This window comes from Scleropages formosus, chromosome 24, assembly GCF_900964775.1.
Source record: "Scleropages formosus chromosome 24, fSclFor1.1, whole genome shotgun sequence".
Taxonomy (NCBI): Eukaryota; Metazoa; Chordata; class Actinopteri; order Osteoglossiformes; family Osteoglossidae; genus Scleropages; species Scleropages formosus.
The window spans coordinates 9,010,110-9,025,143 of record NC_041829.1 but is presented as its reverse complement, the minus strand read 5'-3'; the positions used below and the strand labels follow the sequence as shown (position 1 = coordinate 9,025,143).

The following is a 15,034-nucleotide window of genomic DNA, read 5'->3' as shown; positions in this document are numbered from 1 at the left end:
GCAAATCTAACGACTATGCCACCTGCTGCACTGAAATTAGAAGTAAGCAAAGGACCCCCATAAAAGAGAAGTGTAGGACAAGAAGGACAGGAAAAAAACTTCTAAGACAAGCTGCTTCTGTCAAATGCTGTTGAGTTAATGTCAGTTCTACTTGACCACATATATAGACTTCCTACAGAAAGTTCTGTCCTCCACTGGTGTCCTTATGTTGAAAGGAATGTGTCCACTGTCAGTATGACTGAGTCCATCCAAGAGGTTGCGGGTCGTCCGCTTCTTTTTTCTCCAGCTTTTCCAGTCATCATCAAATCTGAACTTCTGCTGTTGTACCAGAAGTACCATCACTACAAAGAGTATGATGACCTAAGCCTGGTAAAGAGATTAAACACCCCTGTATACATCCCTCATGGTACAGTCAAATTTTAATACACGGAGCAGAGATGTAACATTTCCACCTTTTTTTCCTGTGAGTCCTAATTGGTGAACCTAGATGGCAATGCCTTCTTCAAATAGAAAAAACAAAATATAACTCAGAATGTATATTTTCCAAGGCCTAATTGGAACAGATATAGACTACATTTCCCATGATGCCTCTGAGTTTCAAAGGCCAAAAGAAGAAGCAGCAGGGGATTTATAGAGCAGTCTGATGGAAACAAAATGAAGGACAGATTTCAGATGAGTTCCTCATCCAGAGCACACAGGGCTGGCTGTGGATTCTCCTTTCCATTCGCGGAATTTCCAACAGAGCAAAGCAAAGAAAACACCCAGCACTCTGGCTGAAAGCTGAGAGCCCTGTGTGGTCATGTGACGGCGTTTTTCTTATTAGACGCAAAGCACGGTGGCCTCACATCTAATGTATTCAGAATCACATAGCTAATTTTCTTCGTCTCTGGGGTTTATTTCCTTTGGAAGGTACAACTGGATCCACATCTTTTGACAGCACCAATACTATATTTGAGGTGCATTTTAAAACAGAAAAAGCACTTTCTGATTTTGATGAAAAATCCTGAGTGCTGAATGTCTTAAAGCATTTACAACAAGGGTTTATTCTGCACAGACAAATGCTAGAATTGGCCAACATTTTCTGGCTGGCTTTGTTGACACTTCTCACTGGTGTGTTTTTTAGAAAAATGGGTGCAAATACAGATATCAATTGAAAATTCAGCTATGTTTGTCAACATTTTTTTTTTCAGTAGACCAAGATACTCACATCTGGCTCAGGCTGTGTGGAGTGTGCATGTTTTCCCCATGTTCCCGAGGGTATTCTTCATGTGCTCTTGTTTCCTCCCGCAGTTACACCCTAGACTTTTGGGATAGACTGTGAATCAGCACAAACTTTACTCTGGACATGCAAATATTGACAATCAATTGATGAACATTCTTCTTACCATGTCAAAAAATTAACTTCTCAAGAAAATTGTAAGGTTTATAACTTTGTAGAGCTGCTGGCATGCTGTACTTGCATGTACCGTCACACAAGAAGCGCTGTTCCTAGGGTCTGAACCATGTAGCTCTTTATACCGGCGCTGATACAGACCGTATTGCATTACACTGAAAGTGAATGTACCAAAATCACTCTGGAAAGGCATGGATGTAGTTCACAGGAGTTACACTGGGGAGTATAATGCTCAAGAAAGGGTGAAAATAAAAGGTTTCAGCATACTGAAATGATCAATTATAGTGAAATAGCCAGTCCTCCTCCTCCTCTGGCATTCTCACGTGAAAGAGCGGTGAGCCTGTAGAGCAGGACACACATAACTGGACGCAGAAGCTGTGAAAAATCGCAGGCTTATGACACCTCGTAATTTTTCACAATTTACCGCGGACCGCGTGGGCGATTCCTGTTAAAAGGAGGGCGGGTGGATACACAACGTTTAATATATTAATGAAATGTTTGATTTATAAGAATACCCGCTTAGAAGCGTCTGTTTTTTCCTGCCGGCTTGTATTATGATAACCCTGTCCACGTTAGCCGTTTGTCTGCCTTAATTTGGGCAGACAGTTCCCCGCTCCGACTTCCAGAATTTGGAAGGCACGTCGAGGGGGGGTGGGGAGACCTCAAGTTTTCTGCAGCTGGTTGCCAGGGTTGACCGGGGCCCCCGCGTGGTGCTGACAGATGCTGCCAACACAAACACAGCCATCCCTCCCCAATTAGAAATGGTAAAAGGCATCTGACTCGAACGACGATGTCTGCAATTAGAGGCCCCCCGTCTGCGTGTGCCGCTCGGCCTGATTGCGTTCGGCCAACAGCTTGATTGCATCGGTCGGGTCCTCAATAAACAGCGGACGGTGAGCCGCTAGCTTAGCTAACGAAGGGCAACGGCAAAGGGAGGGCCGCAAAATCGAGGCAGATCGAGGCAAGAAGCATGACCGAGCCGCTGCGGATTTTCATCTCAGAGATGTGATCCGAACGTTTAGCAACATTCGGCTGCTGAGGATCTACAACATCAGCTCTTTGTATTTGGAAGCTCAGCTTTATAGCCCCCTACTGTGGACTGACCTCCCTGCAAGGGTATAGCCTTTGTAGCCTCGTCACCTGGGGTTCCCAGATAGGGCCCGGACCGCCGCAACCCGCTGGACGTATGGTTAGTGATAGAAAGCGAGTTTTATGGCCTGAGGAGGGATCCGCACACGGTGAACCCAAACGGCTGTTCTACCTTACACCTCAGCAGCCTGTTAGTAATTTGGAGGTACGGTAGGTTCAGTTATTGTTTATGCGCGCTCTCAGTGTCTGGTTCATTGTTACACCAAAACACTTGTTTTTTCTGTTTCTCATTAAAAATTTCGTTGAAGCAGCTGACTTTTTCCACACGCGGCCCGACGACGGGGAATACAGCATGTTATTAGTAATTATATCACTATGTTATTAGTAATTCATCTAGCTGAGCCCTTGTTCCAAAACAGCTTACAAAGTTAGACTTGTACCCCCAACTATAGTACTTTTGCAAATGCCTGGACTTCGGGTGACCAGAAATTTGAAGATTGACCAGACAGTCGGGTACATTGCCGCTGCCCACATGGCATCGTGATCGTTGATAATTTTTCTCTCGAGCTATTGGGTAATTGGCAACATAATTCCCAGATCATTAAAACATCACTTAATTGGAATGTTTAAGCTGATTTCCAAGCCTACAACTCTGAATGCAACAAAATAACTTTTGGGAATGCAGAAATTACAGGAACTGACACATTCTTTGCACCAACCTCTTGCTTCTAAACCTCCTCCTCCCCATCCTCCCCATGGACCGTACTTACAATGGTTTACCCATTTGTAGAGCAGGGTAATTTTTAGTGAATCAATTCAGGCTAAGTAACTCGATCAAGCGCACTGCGGCAGGACCAGGAGCTCAAACCCGGGCCCTTCGATGAGTACACCACCTGCTGCCCCCGTATATCGAGGCTGCCTAGGTAGGGTTAAGAGTTGCAGGAGGAGTTTGCTAACAGACAGCACTCTGCCGCCTAATGAGAATCCAAATAGCCAAACATTTAGCAGCGAGACAGAGATAATCTAATCAGATCCATAATAGAATTCCCGAATTACTGGTAGGACAAATCGAACAAGCGGAGGTAATGGAAGGAAGGAGGAGTTGTTTGATAAAGCCAAATGAAATGTCGCGTGCACATATTTTCTGTTTGAACTATTTCAAGAAAAGATGAGCATCAGCAAAAGACGAGTTTCCTTGGAAACGGCTGTTTTTATTTTCCCGCCCACTTTGCTTAATAAATTGAGAAATATTTTTTTTCTGTTTTGCTCGGGTTTCAAGAGACGAATCAATCAGGCGACCGCAGAGGCCTGCGCCGGGCTGCCACTGCGCAAACTAATGGCTTTCTTTGACACGGATGTCAATGCTAAAGCAATCTGGACAATGGAAGGCACAGGAAGCGGATCGCGTTACCCCCTCGATGAATGGCCATCCACAAGCCGCTCTCATAAGGAAAAGAAAAACAAATTAACTGTCTGTTAGTGTTTCTACAGCTATCGATATCGAAGAGAGAGTGGGAAGGCCTCTGCCGCTGTGTCCAGTAAGGATGCGCTCTCCGAAGTGTTCAAAGAAAGGGTTGCGTCGTGAAAAAAGTACAAGCAGCCTTCGTAGATTTGCTTTAAAAAAAAAACTGAGCACATTTTTAGAACATATTTTACACATTTGAACATGTGATGTTAAGGAATGATGGAAGTTTGTGAGAATGACTTTTTATTCCCTATAAATAGGCTGATTTTCTTGCATAACAAGCGAGGCAGCTTCACGTCATCATATCATCACCTTCTTTGCACCAACCTCTACTTTATGGACTCTTCTTGGAATGATATACCCATGATGGAAGTTTGCCTTTTCTACGTTTATTCATTTAACTGATTTGGGTTGATAGGTCCCTTTTTTTTCCAAAGCAACTTACAGTGTTAAGGTACTCATAATTATTTGTCCATTTATACAACTGGGTAACTTTAACAGAGCAATATAGAGTAAGTACCTTGCCCAAAGGCCCTACAGTGAGAGGTGGAAGTCAAACCTTTAAATCCAAAGGCAGTGACTCTTACTGCTCTGCTACCAGCTTTCTTTCATTCTTTATGAATACAATGACTTTTTTGCATTGATAAATACAACAAAAATAATCTTTAAGTGGTATATTTTTTCATCTTAAAGTAAAATGATTCAGGTCATTAGCTGAGAAATATGGTGGCACAGAGGGTTTGGCCAGGGCCTGCTCTTTGGTGGGTCTAGGGTTCGAGCCCCGCTTGGGGTGCCTTGCAATGGACTGGTGTCCCGTCCTGGGTATGTCCCCTTTCCTTCCAGCCTTGTGCCCTGTGTTGCTGGATTAGGCTCTGGCTCACGGTGAACCCTGCCTGGGAGAGGTGGTTTCAGACAATTGTGTGTGTGTGTGTGTGTGGTTGAGAAACAGGTGCCCTGGGACTTCAGTTGACTGAAACCCGGGTTTTGACCCCATGTACAGTACCGCAGGACAGATTAACGCTGCCCTCTAGTGGTGGACGTTGACTTTAAACTGGGATTCAATCGGTGCGGTCCTCCCGACAATAGGGGGCGATCGCGGTTCCTCCCACGGTACCAGGATGACCTCTCTCTCGCCACACTAAACACGGTCCTCCGGCCGCCAGGTGGCGCCAGATTAACGAGCGACAGCGCTACGTCCTGCCCTGCGGTTTGTATACAAATGCAGAGGGGATATTAGTGTCTGAAGCCTTCTTTCGCACCAGTGTTGCCACCGCTTTTCTGTTCTTATTTTTAATTTAAAGCCGAACGATGGGATGTGACGGGGGCACCATTCCTAAAAGACACGAGCTGGTGAAAGGCCCCAAGAAGGTGGAAAAGGTGCGTGGACCCCAGAGCCGTGTGTGTAGCGTTAGCAACAGCTAGCTAGCTTTAGCGCTTCAGGGTGTGAAGCATGTTGTTGTTGTGCAAAGGCCGTCTAACGCTGCGTGTTACTGAGGAGAACCGTCGTCTCTTCTGTTTACATTCGGCTCTGCTGCATTTAAAAAGCAGCAAAAAAATGTTTTGGGGCGAACAGGAACAGGCCCCGGGGCGCATAGCGGCGGCGATCTACTTACTTGTTGTTAAATGATTCCTACGCTGTTCTTACGCCTTGTTTTGTTCATCAGGGCCTTTAGTTAGTGGATTTAAATAACTATTTTATTTAAAATATCTACTTATTTTACTCACTGCAGTAAGGACCTGTACAAGCTTGGGAAGGGGTTGAACCCACAACCTTAGGTTACATCCCCTGACTGAGTATTCACTGCCTTTCCTCATTATTCAATTCAATTTATTTTTATAGACTCTAGCGCTTAACACAGGCATAAGGCAAGAAAAAGATACAAACAAAGAAGACAGTTGACTAATGGCTACCATAAAGTACTTCTATGCCTACTGACCACCGGGAAAGGAACAAAAACTCCCAGCTGAAAGTTGAGGGAGAAAAAAACCTCTAGGGGTCCACGGGCCAGTGGTTGCCCACCCCTCCTGGGCATTCTAGAAAGTAACATTATTGTCACTGTTGCATTTCTACAAACATCAGAAGTTCTTTAAGGTAGATCGTAGTGTTTGGGGTTGCAGAAGTGGACCGCATTGTCCGATTTGTTGTTATTGCTGCTGTTACATGACCCCTACCTACCGCCACTTCTGATCACCTGTAGCAGCTTCGCTGTTACTCATCTCATCTTCTGTCCCGCTTGTCCTGAAAGGGTCACGGTGGCAGCGGGGAGAGCATGAGGCCCAGCCACCCCTGTCCCCCGCAACTTCCTCCAGCTCAGCCTGGGGGATCCCCAGCCGTTCCCAGGCCAACTGTGAGATATAATCCCTCCAGCGGGTCCTGGGTCGACCTCGGGGCCTCGTCCCAGTCGGCCGTGCCTGGTATACCTCCAAAGGGAGGCGCCCAGGGGGCATCCTTATCAGATGCCTGAACCACCTCAGCTGGCTCCTCTCAATCCTCTCCTCCTTCACTGTTACAACAGGGTAATTTACTGTTGCAGGATGAATTCCTTGCTCAGGGGTGCAACCGCAGAAACTGGGAGTGGGGCTTGAACCATCAACCTTCATGTTACTACAGATTGGCCTTGGCTTCTCCTTGGCCTCTGTTGTCACTTTTTCTTATTGCTAATAGTTTTATTATTTTAATTATAGTTTAACTTTTTGCTGTGACAGTAAATATGTGCTGTCAAAGCTGAAGCTGGGTTTGAGAACTTAGAACCATTTGGTAATAAGACATGTCTACACCATCTGCTGCCATAGCTGTGTATTTTAATTTGCCAAAGGCCATTATTTTTGTTACTACTTTTGCACTTATGTTGACATTTGTTCGTTTATCAGATACTTTTCTGTAAAATGACATCCAACCCAGGGTAAGCAGAAGTGCATCAACAACAGATGAAGAACTTTACACAGAGACAAACTGTGTAAATATTGATGCTCAGATGCTGTTGTACTCATTTGTGGAGCTGTCTGGAGATTAGGAGACAAGTGGCTCTCAAAGAGATGGTTTGAAACCCTTGAATGCTGGGAGAGATTCAGCAGCTCTGAGGGATAGAGATAGTGCAATCACATTAACTTGCTACTAATGGAGTAGCACAATAACACAACTTATTTGTTCTTTGAAATACACTGTTTTAAGTAGTGTTAGATACCATGCTTTACTTTGTTTTCCTCATTTCTTTCTTTTCTTGCTTCAGGTTGATAAAAATGCCGAGCTCCTCGCACGCTGGAAATACTGCGCGCTCAGTCAGGAAAAGCTCCGGCGTCCTATTGTAGCTTGTGACCTGGGAAGGTAAACAACATCCTTTTAAAAAAAAAGTGAAGAATAAACTTGATAATCAGTCTGTTAAATTTTAAATGTCCTTTTGTCTGTCTGCCTCTAGACTCTACAATAAAGATGCAGTGATTGAATACTTGTTGGACAAGTCTGCAGAGAGACCCAACTCCGAAGTCGTGGCCCATATTCGTGGGATTAAGGTTGGTTGGATAATTTTGTAAGAAATGTTTTATTTTTAACATCATGTTTGGGTGAACTGTGTCTGTCAAGGAAACGGTTAGTAAATTAATTTAGTTGACAGCAATTTCCATTCAAAGCTATTTAAGTTTAGTCAGTTTATATAGATATTTCCAATATATATTACTTTCAGTATGTATCGTTGACCACTATACTGAAGTTTTTATCGCTGCGCCGCTTGCTGCCCATATCAGTGGCCTGACAAAGTAGGAGCAGCAGTCCAAAATGTTCTGAAGCACCTTTTTTTCATAGTCTCGCATTCTAAAGTCCCGTATTCATGGTATGTTTCGACTTTTCTGCTGATATTTTATTTCAGTTGTGCACTTCTTAATTTCAAGAACTGTTTCTTCACTTCCTACTACCGATTCCAATCAGAACGTTAAGAAGCTAAACCTGATGCCACATTTGTGTACTCTCTGAACAAGTTGTGGTCTCGACGTAGGAGTTTCAGACATGCCATGCAAATCTTGTTCTCAAGTGCTATAACTCTACATTTTCCAGTTGTTCAAATTTGTTTTAAATTAAAAAAAATTAATTATGCCTGAAACTAGAACTGATATTGAACATTTGTTGTTCTCATAAGTCATACTTTGAGGTGACAGTAGTCTTTATATTGTGCTTTTGTGCAAGGTGTCTTACAGTGTTGGGGGAAACATGGAAGGCTCCGGATAGATTAAAACTCATAATATCCTCTCGGGGGGTGGGGGACACCACGACTGTATGATGTTTATACAGATTATGTATTAAGAAGTATAATCTGTTTATATACACTGCCTGGCCAAAAAAAAAAGTCACACACACTAATATTTTGCTGGACCGCCTTCTGCTTTGATTACGGCACCCATTCACCGTGGCATCGTTTTGATACACTTGTGCAATGTCACAACATTTATTTCCGTCCAGAGTCGCATTAATTTCTCGCCAAGATCTTGTATTGATGATGGGAGAGTCGGACCGCTGCGGAAAGTCTTTTCCAGCACATCCCAAATGCTCAATGGGGTTAAGGTCTGGACTCTGTGGTGGCCAATCCATGTGTGAAAATGATGTCTCATGCTCCCTGAACCACTCTTTCACAATTTGAACCCGATGAATCCTGGTATTGTCATCTTGGAATATGTCCGTGCCATCAGGGAAGGAAAAAATCCATTAATGGAAAAACCTGGTCATTCTATATTCAGGTAGTCAACTGACCTCAATTTTTTGGGCACATGACGTTGCTGAACCTAGACCTAACCAACTGAAGCAACCCCAGATCATAACACTGCCCCCACAGGCTTGTATGGTAGGCTCTAAGCATGATGGGTGCATCACTTCCTCTGCCTCTCTTCTTACCCTGATGTGCGCATCACTCTGGAACAGGGTAAATCTGGACTCATCAGACCACATGACCTTTTTCCATTGCTCCAGAGCCCAATCTTTATGCTCCCTAGCAAGTTGAAGCCTTTTTTTCCCCGATTAGCCTCACTGATAAGTGGTTTTCTTAAGGCTACACAGCTGTTTAGTCCCAGTCCCTTGAGTTCTCTTCGCATTGTGCGTGTGGAAATGCTCTTACTTTCACTATTAAACATAGCCATGATTTCTACTGTTTTTTTTTTTTTTTGTACGATTTTATTTCACCAAATGTTTGTGATCTCCGATCATGATCATTCAAGATTTTTTTTTCCGACCACATTTCTTCCTCGAAGATGATGGTTCACCACTATCCTTCCAGGTTTTAATAATGCGTTGGACAGTTCTTAACTCAATTTTAGTAGTTTCAGCAATCTCCTTAGTTGTTTTCTTTGCTTGATGCAGGCCAATAATTTGACCCTTTTGAAACAGAGTAACATCTTTGCCAAGACCACAAGATATGTCTTCCAACATGGTTGTTTAAGAAGGTCTACGCACTGCATCAGTTAGGGTTAAATAACTTGTTGCCATCTGAAACATATTAATCACTGCATTAATTATCCAATGGAAGGCACTTACTTATTTGCTTAGTTAAATCCAGGTGGTGACTTTTTTTTGGCCAGGCAGTGTATTACATTGTCATTTTTCTTTGGTCAAAATATGAGAATAAGGATGACATACAGTTAATGTTCTACATAAAGACAATGGTGTTTAACTGCACCGTGAAACATGGGTTCATGTTTATTACATTTATTCACACCAAGTGCATGAGTGTTTGCAGACATTGGGTTTAAATATGTTAAAAATTACTCTCTCCATGTTTGGTCTTTAAACTGATTGTTTGCGTCGACTGTGTGTGTGTCCGTGTGCGTTTGCCTCCAATCAGGATGTGAAGGAGCTCAACCTCACGGACAATCCTGCCTGGGAGGGGGAGAGGTCCACCTCCAAGGGTGACCGCTATGAAGACCTTCACTGCGCACAGTTCATCTGCCCCGTCGTCGGTCTGGAGATGAACGGCAAACATAAGTGAGTTTTATTCTCCGCCGGCATCATCTAACGGATCCCAGTGTTTGAGTGACTGTAGAGGTTGACTGGTAGTCCATTCATAACCCTTTTTTTTCTTCTACATTTGTACATTCAAAGTCACCTCTATCACTGCCACTGTCAGTAAAGGCTTATTCCCAGGTTAGATTCTTTTTGGGGGGAGGAGTGCACACACACACACACATTTTCAGAACAGCTTGTCCCATACGGGGTCGCGGGGAACCGGAGCCTACCCGGCAACGCAGGGCGTAAGCAGGGGAGTTTTTTTTTTTTTAATTTACAAAAGCAGTAAAATTTGTAATTTAAAAGTCTGAGTTTAAAATTGATTTTTGCAAAGCTGCTGTTTTCTTGTGGTTTGCAACATTGCCCTGGTGTGTCTGTTTGCATTTGTGATTCAGATTCTGCTTCCTGCGAACCTGCGGCTGTGTGTTCTCTGAACGTGCCCTCCGGGAGGTCAAGACTGAGATCTGCCACAAGGTAGGGCTGAAGGCTATTTCTCTCTCCTTTTATTTGAGACACTTTGCTGTTTCTTACAAAACCCCAGGGTACCCCTTGACATCTCTCTCTCTGCATTTTGTCCGTTAACATCAAACATGATACCAGTGAAAGGTTTGAGTAAACTGGTGAACTAGTTTTGTTCACAAGTCGTTCGGTTGACGAGTTTGATCAGGGAATACGCCGACATGTTTTTTCAGCTCTTTTGCAGCAATTCTCAGAGATATGGGACACAAGTAGGTTTAAAGTCTTTGTCTTACTTGTCCCATAGAGATATTGCCCAGCTTGTCTGTGTGTGCTTCATATGCTGATATTTTTTCTAGTTTTCTAGTTAGTTTTATAAATAATTACAACACAAGGCTCCAGACAAAAAAAAAAAATCAATTAAGAAGCCATTGGCTCCTATGAGGGGGAAAAAAAACAGGCGCCAAATTATTTTCTTAAGTGCCACATAAGAATGAACTGGTAAATGTGAGGCAACCAGCGCTGGGTCTTCACTGCAGAAGGTGTTCGTGTGGCACAACCTAACTCCATACCGATGGCTTTCAGCTCACACTTGCTTTTGGGGCTAAAATGATATGTAGACTTTTTCAATCATTGGAAGAGACTTCTGAGCACCCAACATAGCTAATTCCAGTCTGTGTGGCATACAGTGAAAGGAAAGAATGTGCTCTTCTATTTCTTCTCTTAGTAGTGCACCTACTCCACCTGAGGCACCCATGTTAACACTGGCCCCAACTGCTCCAAAGGCTGTAATTTTTTGCCTGCCACCAGTCATGATCAGTTAGTTTAGCATCACCAAACAAGCATTTTATTTCATCTAATACTCCATGTGCATGGCAGTGTTCAAGCTCAGCTAAACCAATAAACTGGTTCACTGCTACACCTGCAGAAATGTGCCTGCAGTATGCAATAACATTGTCTTTCCCAGAAACGTCTGTGCCACAGTCAGTGATAATGGAGATGTAATTAGCTGTCTGAGTGTCTGTCAGTGCTTATTCTTTAATATCATCTGCAAAGCATCCTATAAACTCAGAACATGCGTCATTGTCCTACATCTCGCATGCATCAGGCCTGTTTTAAGTTCATAAGTAATACGTGAGAGGTAAATTTAGCGAAAGGCAGCTCTTCACATGCGATCATCTAGCTGTGCTGAATTTTATTTTTAGCTCCTTCCATTCTTTTTTGTCATGCAGTTCGCGCACATGAGATGCTGCACGTGCTAACACTGCACAAAAAATGTTGTGCTTTTGACTGTCGCCATGTTTTCTTACAGTCGTCTTTGAAAATGGTTTTCCCCGCTATTTCTCTGCCCGCTAGAACAAAAGTCACAAAACGTTTTCTGTGTCTCATGAACATACCTCAGCCATGAGAACTCTTGAATCCAAGAAGTTTTGAAATGTCTTTTGGCACTTTTACTTAGGTGTTTATTGACTGACACGGAATGATCATCCTCTGTGTCTCTGTCGTTCTCTTTCTCTCGTGTGCCGACACAGCGAGAGCCTACTTTTTTATTAGCAGGTGTGTCATCAGTGTTGGTGCTTGACAGAGATGAGGATTGTTTGAAAAAGTCTGATATTTTTCGTTTTGACATGGTTTTTCTGATGCGGAAAGGTGATTCTCGCTTTACCCGTCCGTATTTTGGAGCTCTAACTCTGAAACTTTCACACGCAAATTTTGCAGTCATAACGTGTAAGTGTATATTGTCGCCAGTGGCGATCTCAGCAAAAATATCACTCGCAAATTAATATGTTTTTTTTAGGCGCACTCTGGAGCCCTACAACATACACCATCCTCTCATCTTAAAAACACAACTGGGACCAGAAGCCCGTTTGTAACTTCGGTTAGACAAATGCCGCAATACTGCGATCCTGTGCTTTGGTCGGCTGTTACACACTAGGACACAGGCCTGTGTGCCAGCTTCACAGAGCCCAGAGTTGTGTGAGTGTTGTGGTGTGAACAGGGCGACCCACAGTCTGCTATTAGTTTATGGAAGCAGGCTCTTTATCTGCCTTACTGTGAATTTATGTCTATAAATATACACAGAGCTGACAGTCTCCCCCTGGCCAATCTCAGCAGAGCCTTTGAACACCGAGTCCTGCTTTCGCATGTAGCTCCTCTGACCCTCATTCCTTCGCCGGGTGCTTTTAACTCTCTGTGTGCTTTTTCTTTAAATTTAATTTATTTGTACGTTCTGTTTTCATACAGCAGAACAGAACTGGGCTATAACAAGACAGACAGCGCCAGTAAACTGAGAAAATGCACATATATAGAGGTAAAAGTAAATGAAACGAAAGGTAAACATTTCCAAAATTCATAAAAATGTACGTTTTAATTAGTGCAATTTATTTAAATGTTCGTAATGTATATCGAAATTAGTTTGAGTGGGTTTGTAGCTGGATCCTGCCACACGGGGGAATGTTGTGGAAGTGCTGGTTTTAAACAGCAAAGTAGAGGTTGAGCCATTTTCACAGCGCACATGTCTCATGAGTTGGCAGGAGAGGAGTTCCTCTCACGCTTGGTGCTCCTCTGGCACTCCAGGTGTCAGGAAAGCGGAACTTTGTGGTTTGTAGTGTATCGCGCATCCCACAACTGCAGCTCTTCAACTGTCGGAAGCTCCTTCTGGTTCTCAGCCCTTAGGCAGCAGCTTTCTGCATGTTTGAAGGAGTGGCAAATGACCGCATGCTGTGGAAATTCACCTCATCTTTTCATCATACTCCAAACTGAATGAGCTCCATCTTCTCGTAGTGTTTTTTTTCTAATGGAGATAAGGCTCCCAGCTTCCGCTAGGTTTCATCAGTTAATCAGTGTTTGTCTTCTCTGCTCTAGTACATATATTTGCATTATTTAATGAGTTTAATTCCTTGTTTTATTGTTCTTCATATTATTTAGTACAAGAGCAGCAAATATTATAAGTTCAAATTCTGCCCGAAGAGAGTGTTTTAGACCATGCATTGTTTTTGTTGCATAGCTGATGTACTGAACCTTGTTTTCAGGTGACTTGGACCCTCCCCACCCGAGTTAGCGGTTAAGTTGAACATTTGCTCTGTCTTGTGCCTGTAGGACCTTTTGTTAGATTTACTCGGTTACAAAAAGAACACACGCGCTGGACGTTGCTGCGTCCCTGTGTGGGACGACACTCAGTGACACTCTCAAAGCACCTGGTGTCCTCAAGGAACATTGAAGACAGAATGGCAGGGAATCTTGTACTTAAAAAAAGAAAAGTTCACACCAACACATTCATCTTATTGTGTGTTCCTTCTAGAGACGTTCTTTGGTGGCATGGCAACAGGGTACAAATTGCCTGTGTGTTTCGAGTGTCTCCGTGTCGTCCCTCCCAGGTTCACCCCTCTTGTCTGCAGGAGCTGCAAAGTGAGGCAAAGCAGACATCCCAGCTGCATCTGCCAGTTCCAAAGTCCTGTGGCACCAGTTACATCAGGGCAAGAATTTACCCCCTGCTGGTGCCCAGAATTTGGCCACAACACAGATGCAGCTCTCACAGCCCGTGTGGCTATGACAACACTGCTCTTATGTCGGCGGCATGGACTGTGAACATGGTTTCGAATCCAACTTGGTGTGTGTGGATTTTGCCTCTTCTCCACGTGTTCCTGTGGGCTTCCTTCAGGTGCTTTGGTTTCCTCCCACAGTCCGACAAAGCTGTTTTCCATGTGAATTGGTACCTCTAAATTGCATCTACTGTGTATGAGTGAGTGAATGCTTTGTGTAATTGCCTTGTGATGGAGCGCCACAATGGAATGCAGACCTTTTGCTGTTTGATGCCACAGTTTAGGTAATCATTTTGCCTGTGTGCATAACTTTTGTACACTGATTTACCCATTATCTCGGTTACAAGGTAACCATTCTAACTACTACGCCCCCTGTTGCCCCAGAGTCCTGGAAGGATGTGACAGATGATTATGTTGCTAGTTTTTCGTCATATCGGCATATCATATCGGTTTATGGACCTCGCAGTCGTAAGAGTCTGCTTTCGCCTGCTGTGCCCCCAACCCGTACCCCCCTTTTCCTTTTGCCTTCCATGCCAGTATTATCTTACCCTGAGTGTTCATTCCAGAAGCTCCTGTCAGATGTGGTTGAAGGGGGCTGAAATTTTGTCTTCAAATTGCGGTAAGCAATAAAGTAACCAAGTGGTGTGACCAGCAATTTTACCACCGAGCTCTCACACCACAGGTTAACACCTTTGTTATTTCTAGGATCATGTCTGCGCAGTATTTATTTGTAGTATAGTAGGCTTTTAATTACATTGGCAATTAAACCTTTAAGCTTTTTTAACCTTTGTTGGCATTTTTTAAACAAAACTTAGTCTCATAAGGAAGTTGGATTTTTTTGCTTTTTTTTATTGATGGCAGCCAGAAAGTGGACGCTTGCATTGCTTTTGTGACAAAAAAAATAGAGATGCACATGCATCCTGCTGTAGTTTACATTTGTGCTGTATTTAATGCTTGAGTCAATTCCTCAAGCAAAAAGTTACTTCCCCTCATTTCAGCCATATAAAATTACTTAAGCATATAAAATAGACATTTTAAATGAACTAAAATCCACCCTCATAAATTGAATCTCAGAATAAATCAGCCTTTTATTATACGATACCATA

General features: G+C 43.3%; 1 protein-coding gene across 1 annotated transcript in view; it reads left to right on the top strand.

Moving 5' to 3' along the window:
* The first annotated feature begins 5,131 nt into the window (after window positions 1–5,131).
* rtf2 (replication termination factor 2) overlaps window positions 5,132–15,034 on the top strand; it is a 29,829-nt gene continuing 19,926 nt past the window's right edge. The window contains exons 1-5 of the mRNA XM_018756118.1: window positions 5,132–5,324; window positions 7,178–7,272; window positions 7,364–7,457; window positions 9,770–9,909; window positions 10,326–10,404. Of these exons, the coding sequence (XP_018611634.1) occupies window positions 5,256–5,324; window positions 7,178–7,272; window positions 7,364–7,457; window positions 9,770–9,909; window positions 10,326–10,404 (477 nt within the window). The 5' untranslated portion in view covers window positions 5,132–5,255. The remainder of the gene's footprint in view (window positions 5,325–7,177; window positions 7,273–7,363; window positions 7,458–9,769; window positions 9,910–10,325; window positions 10,405–15,034) is intronic.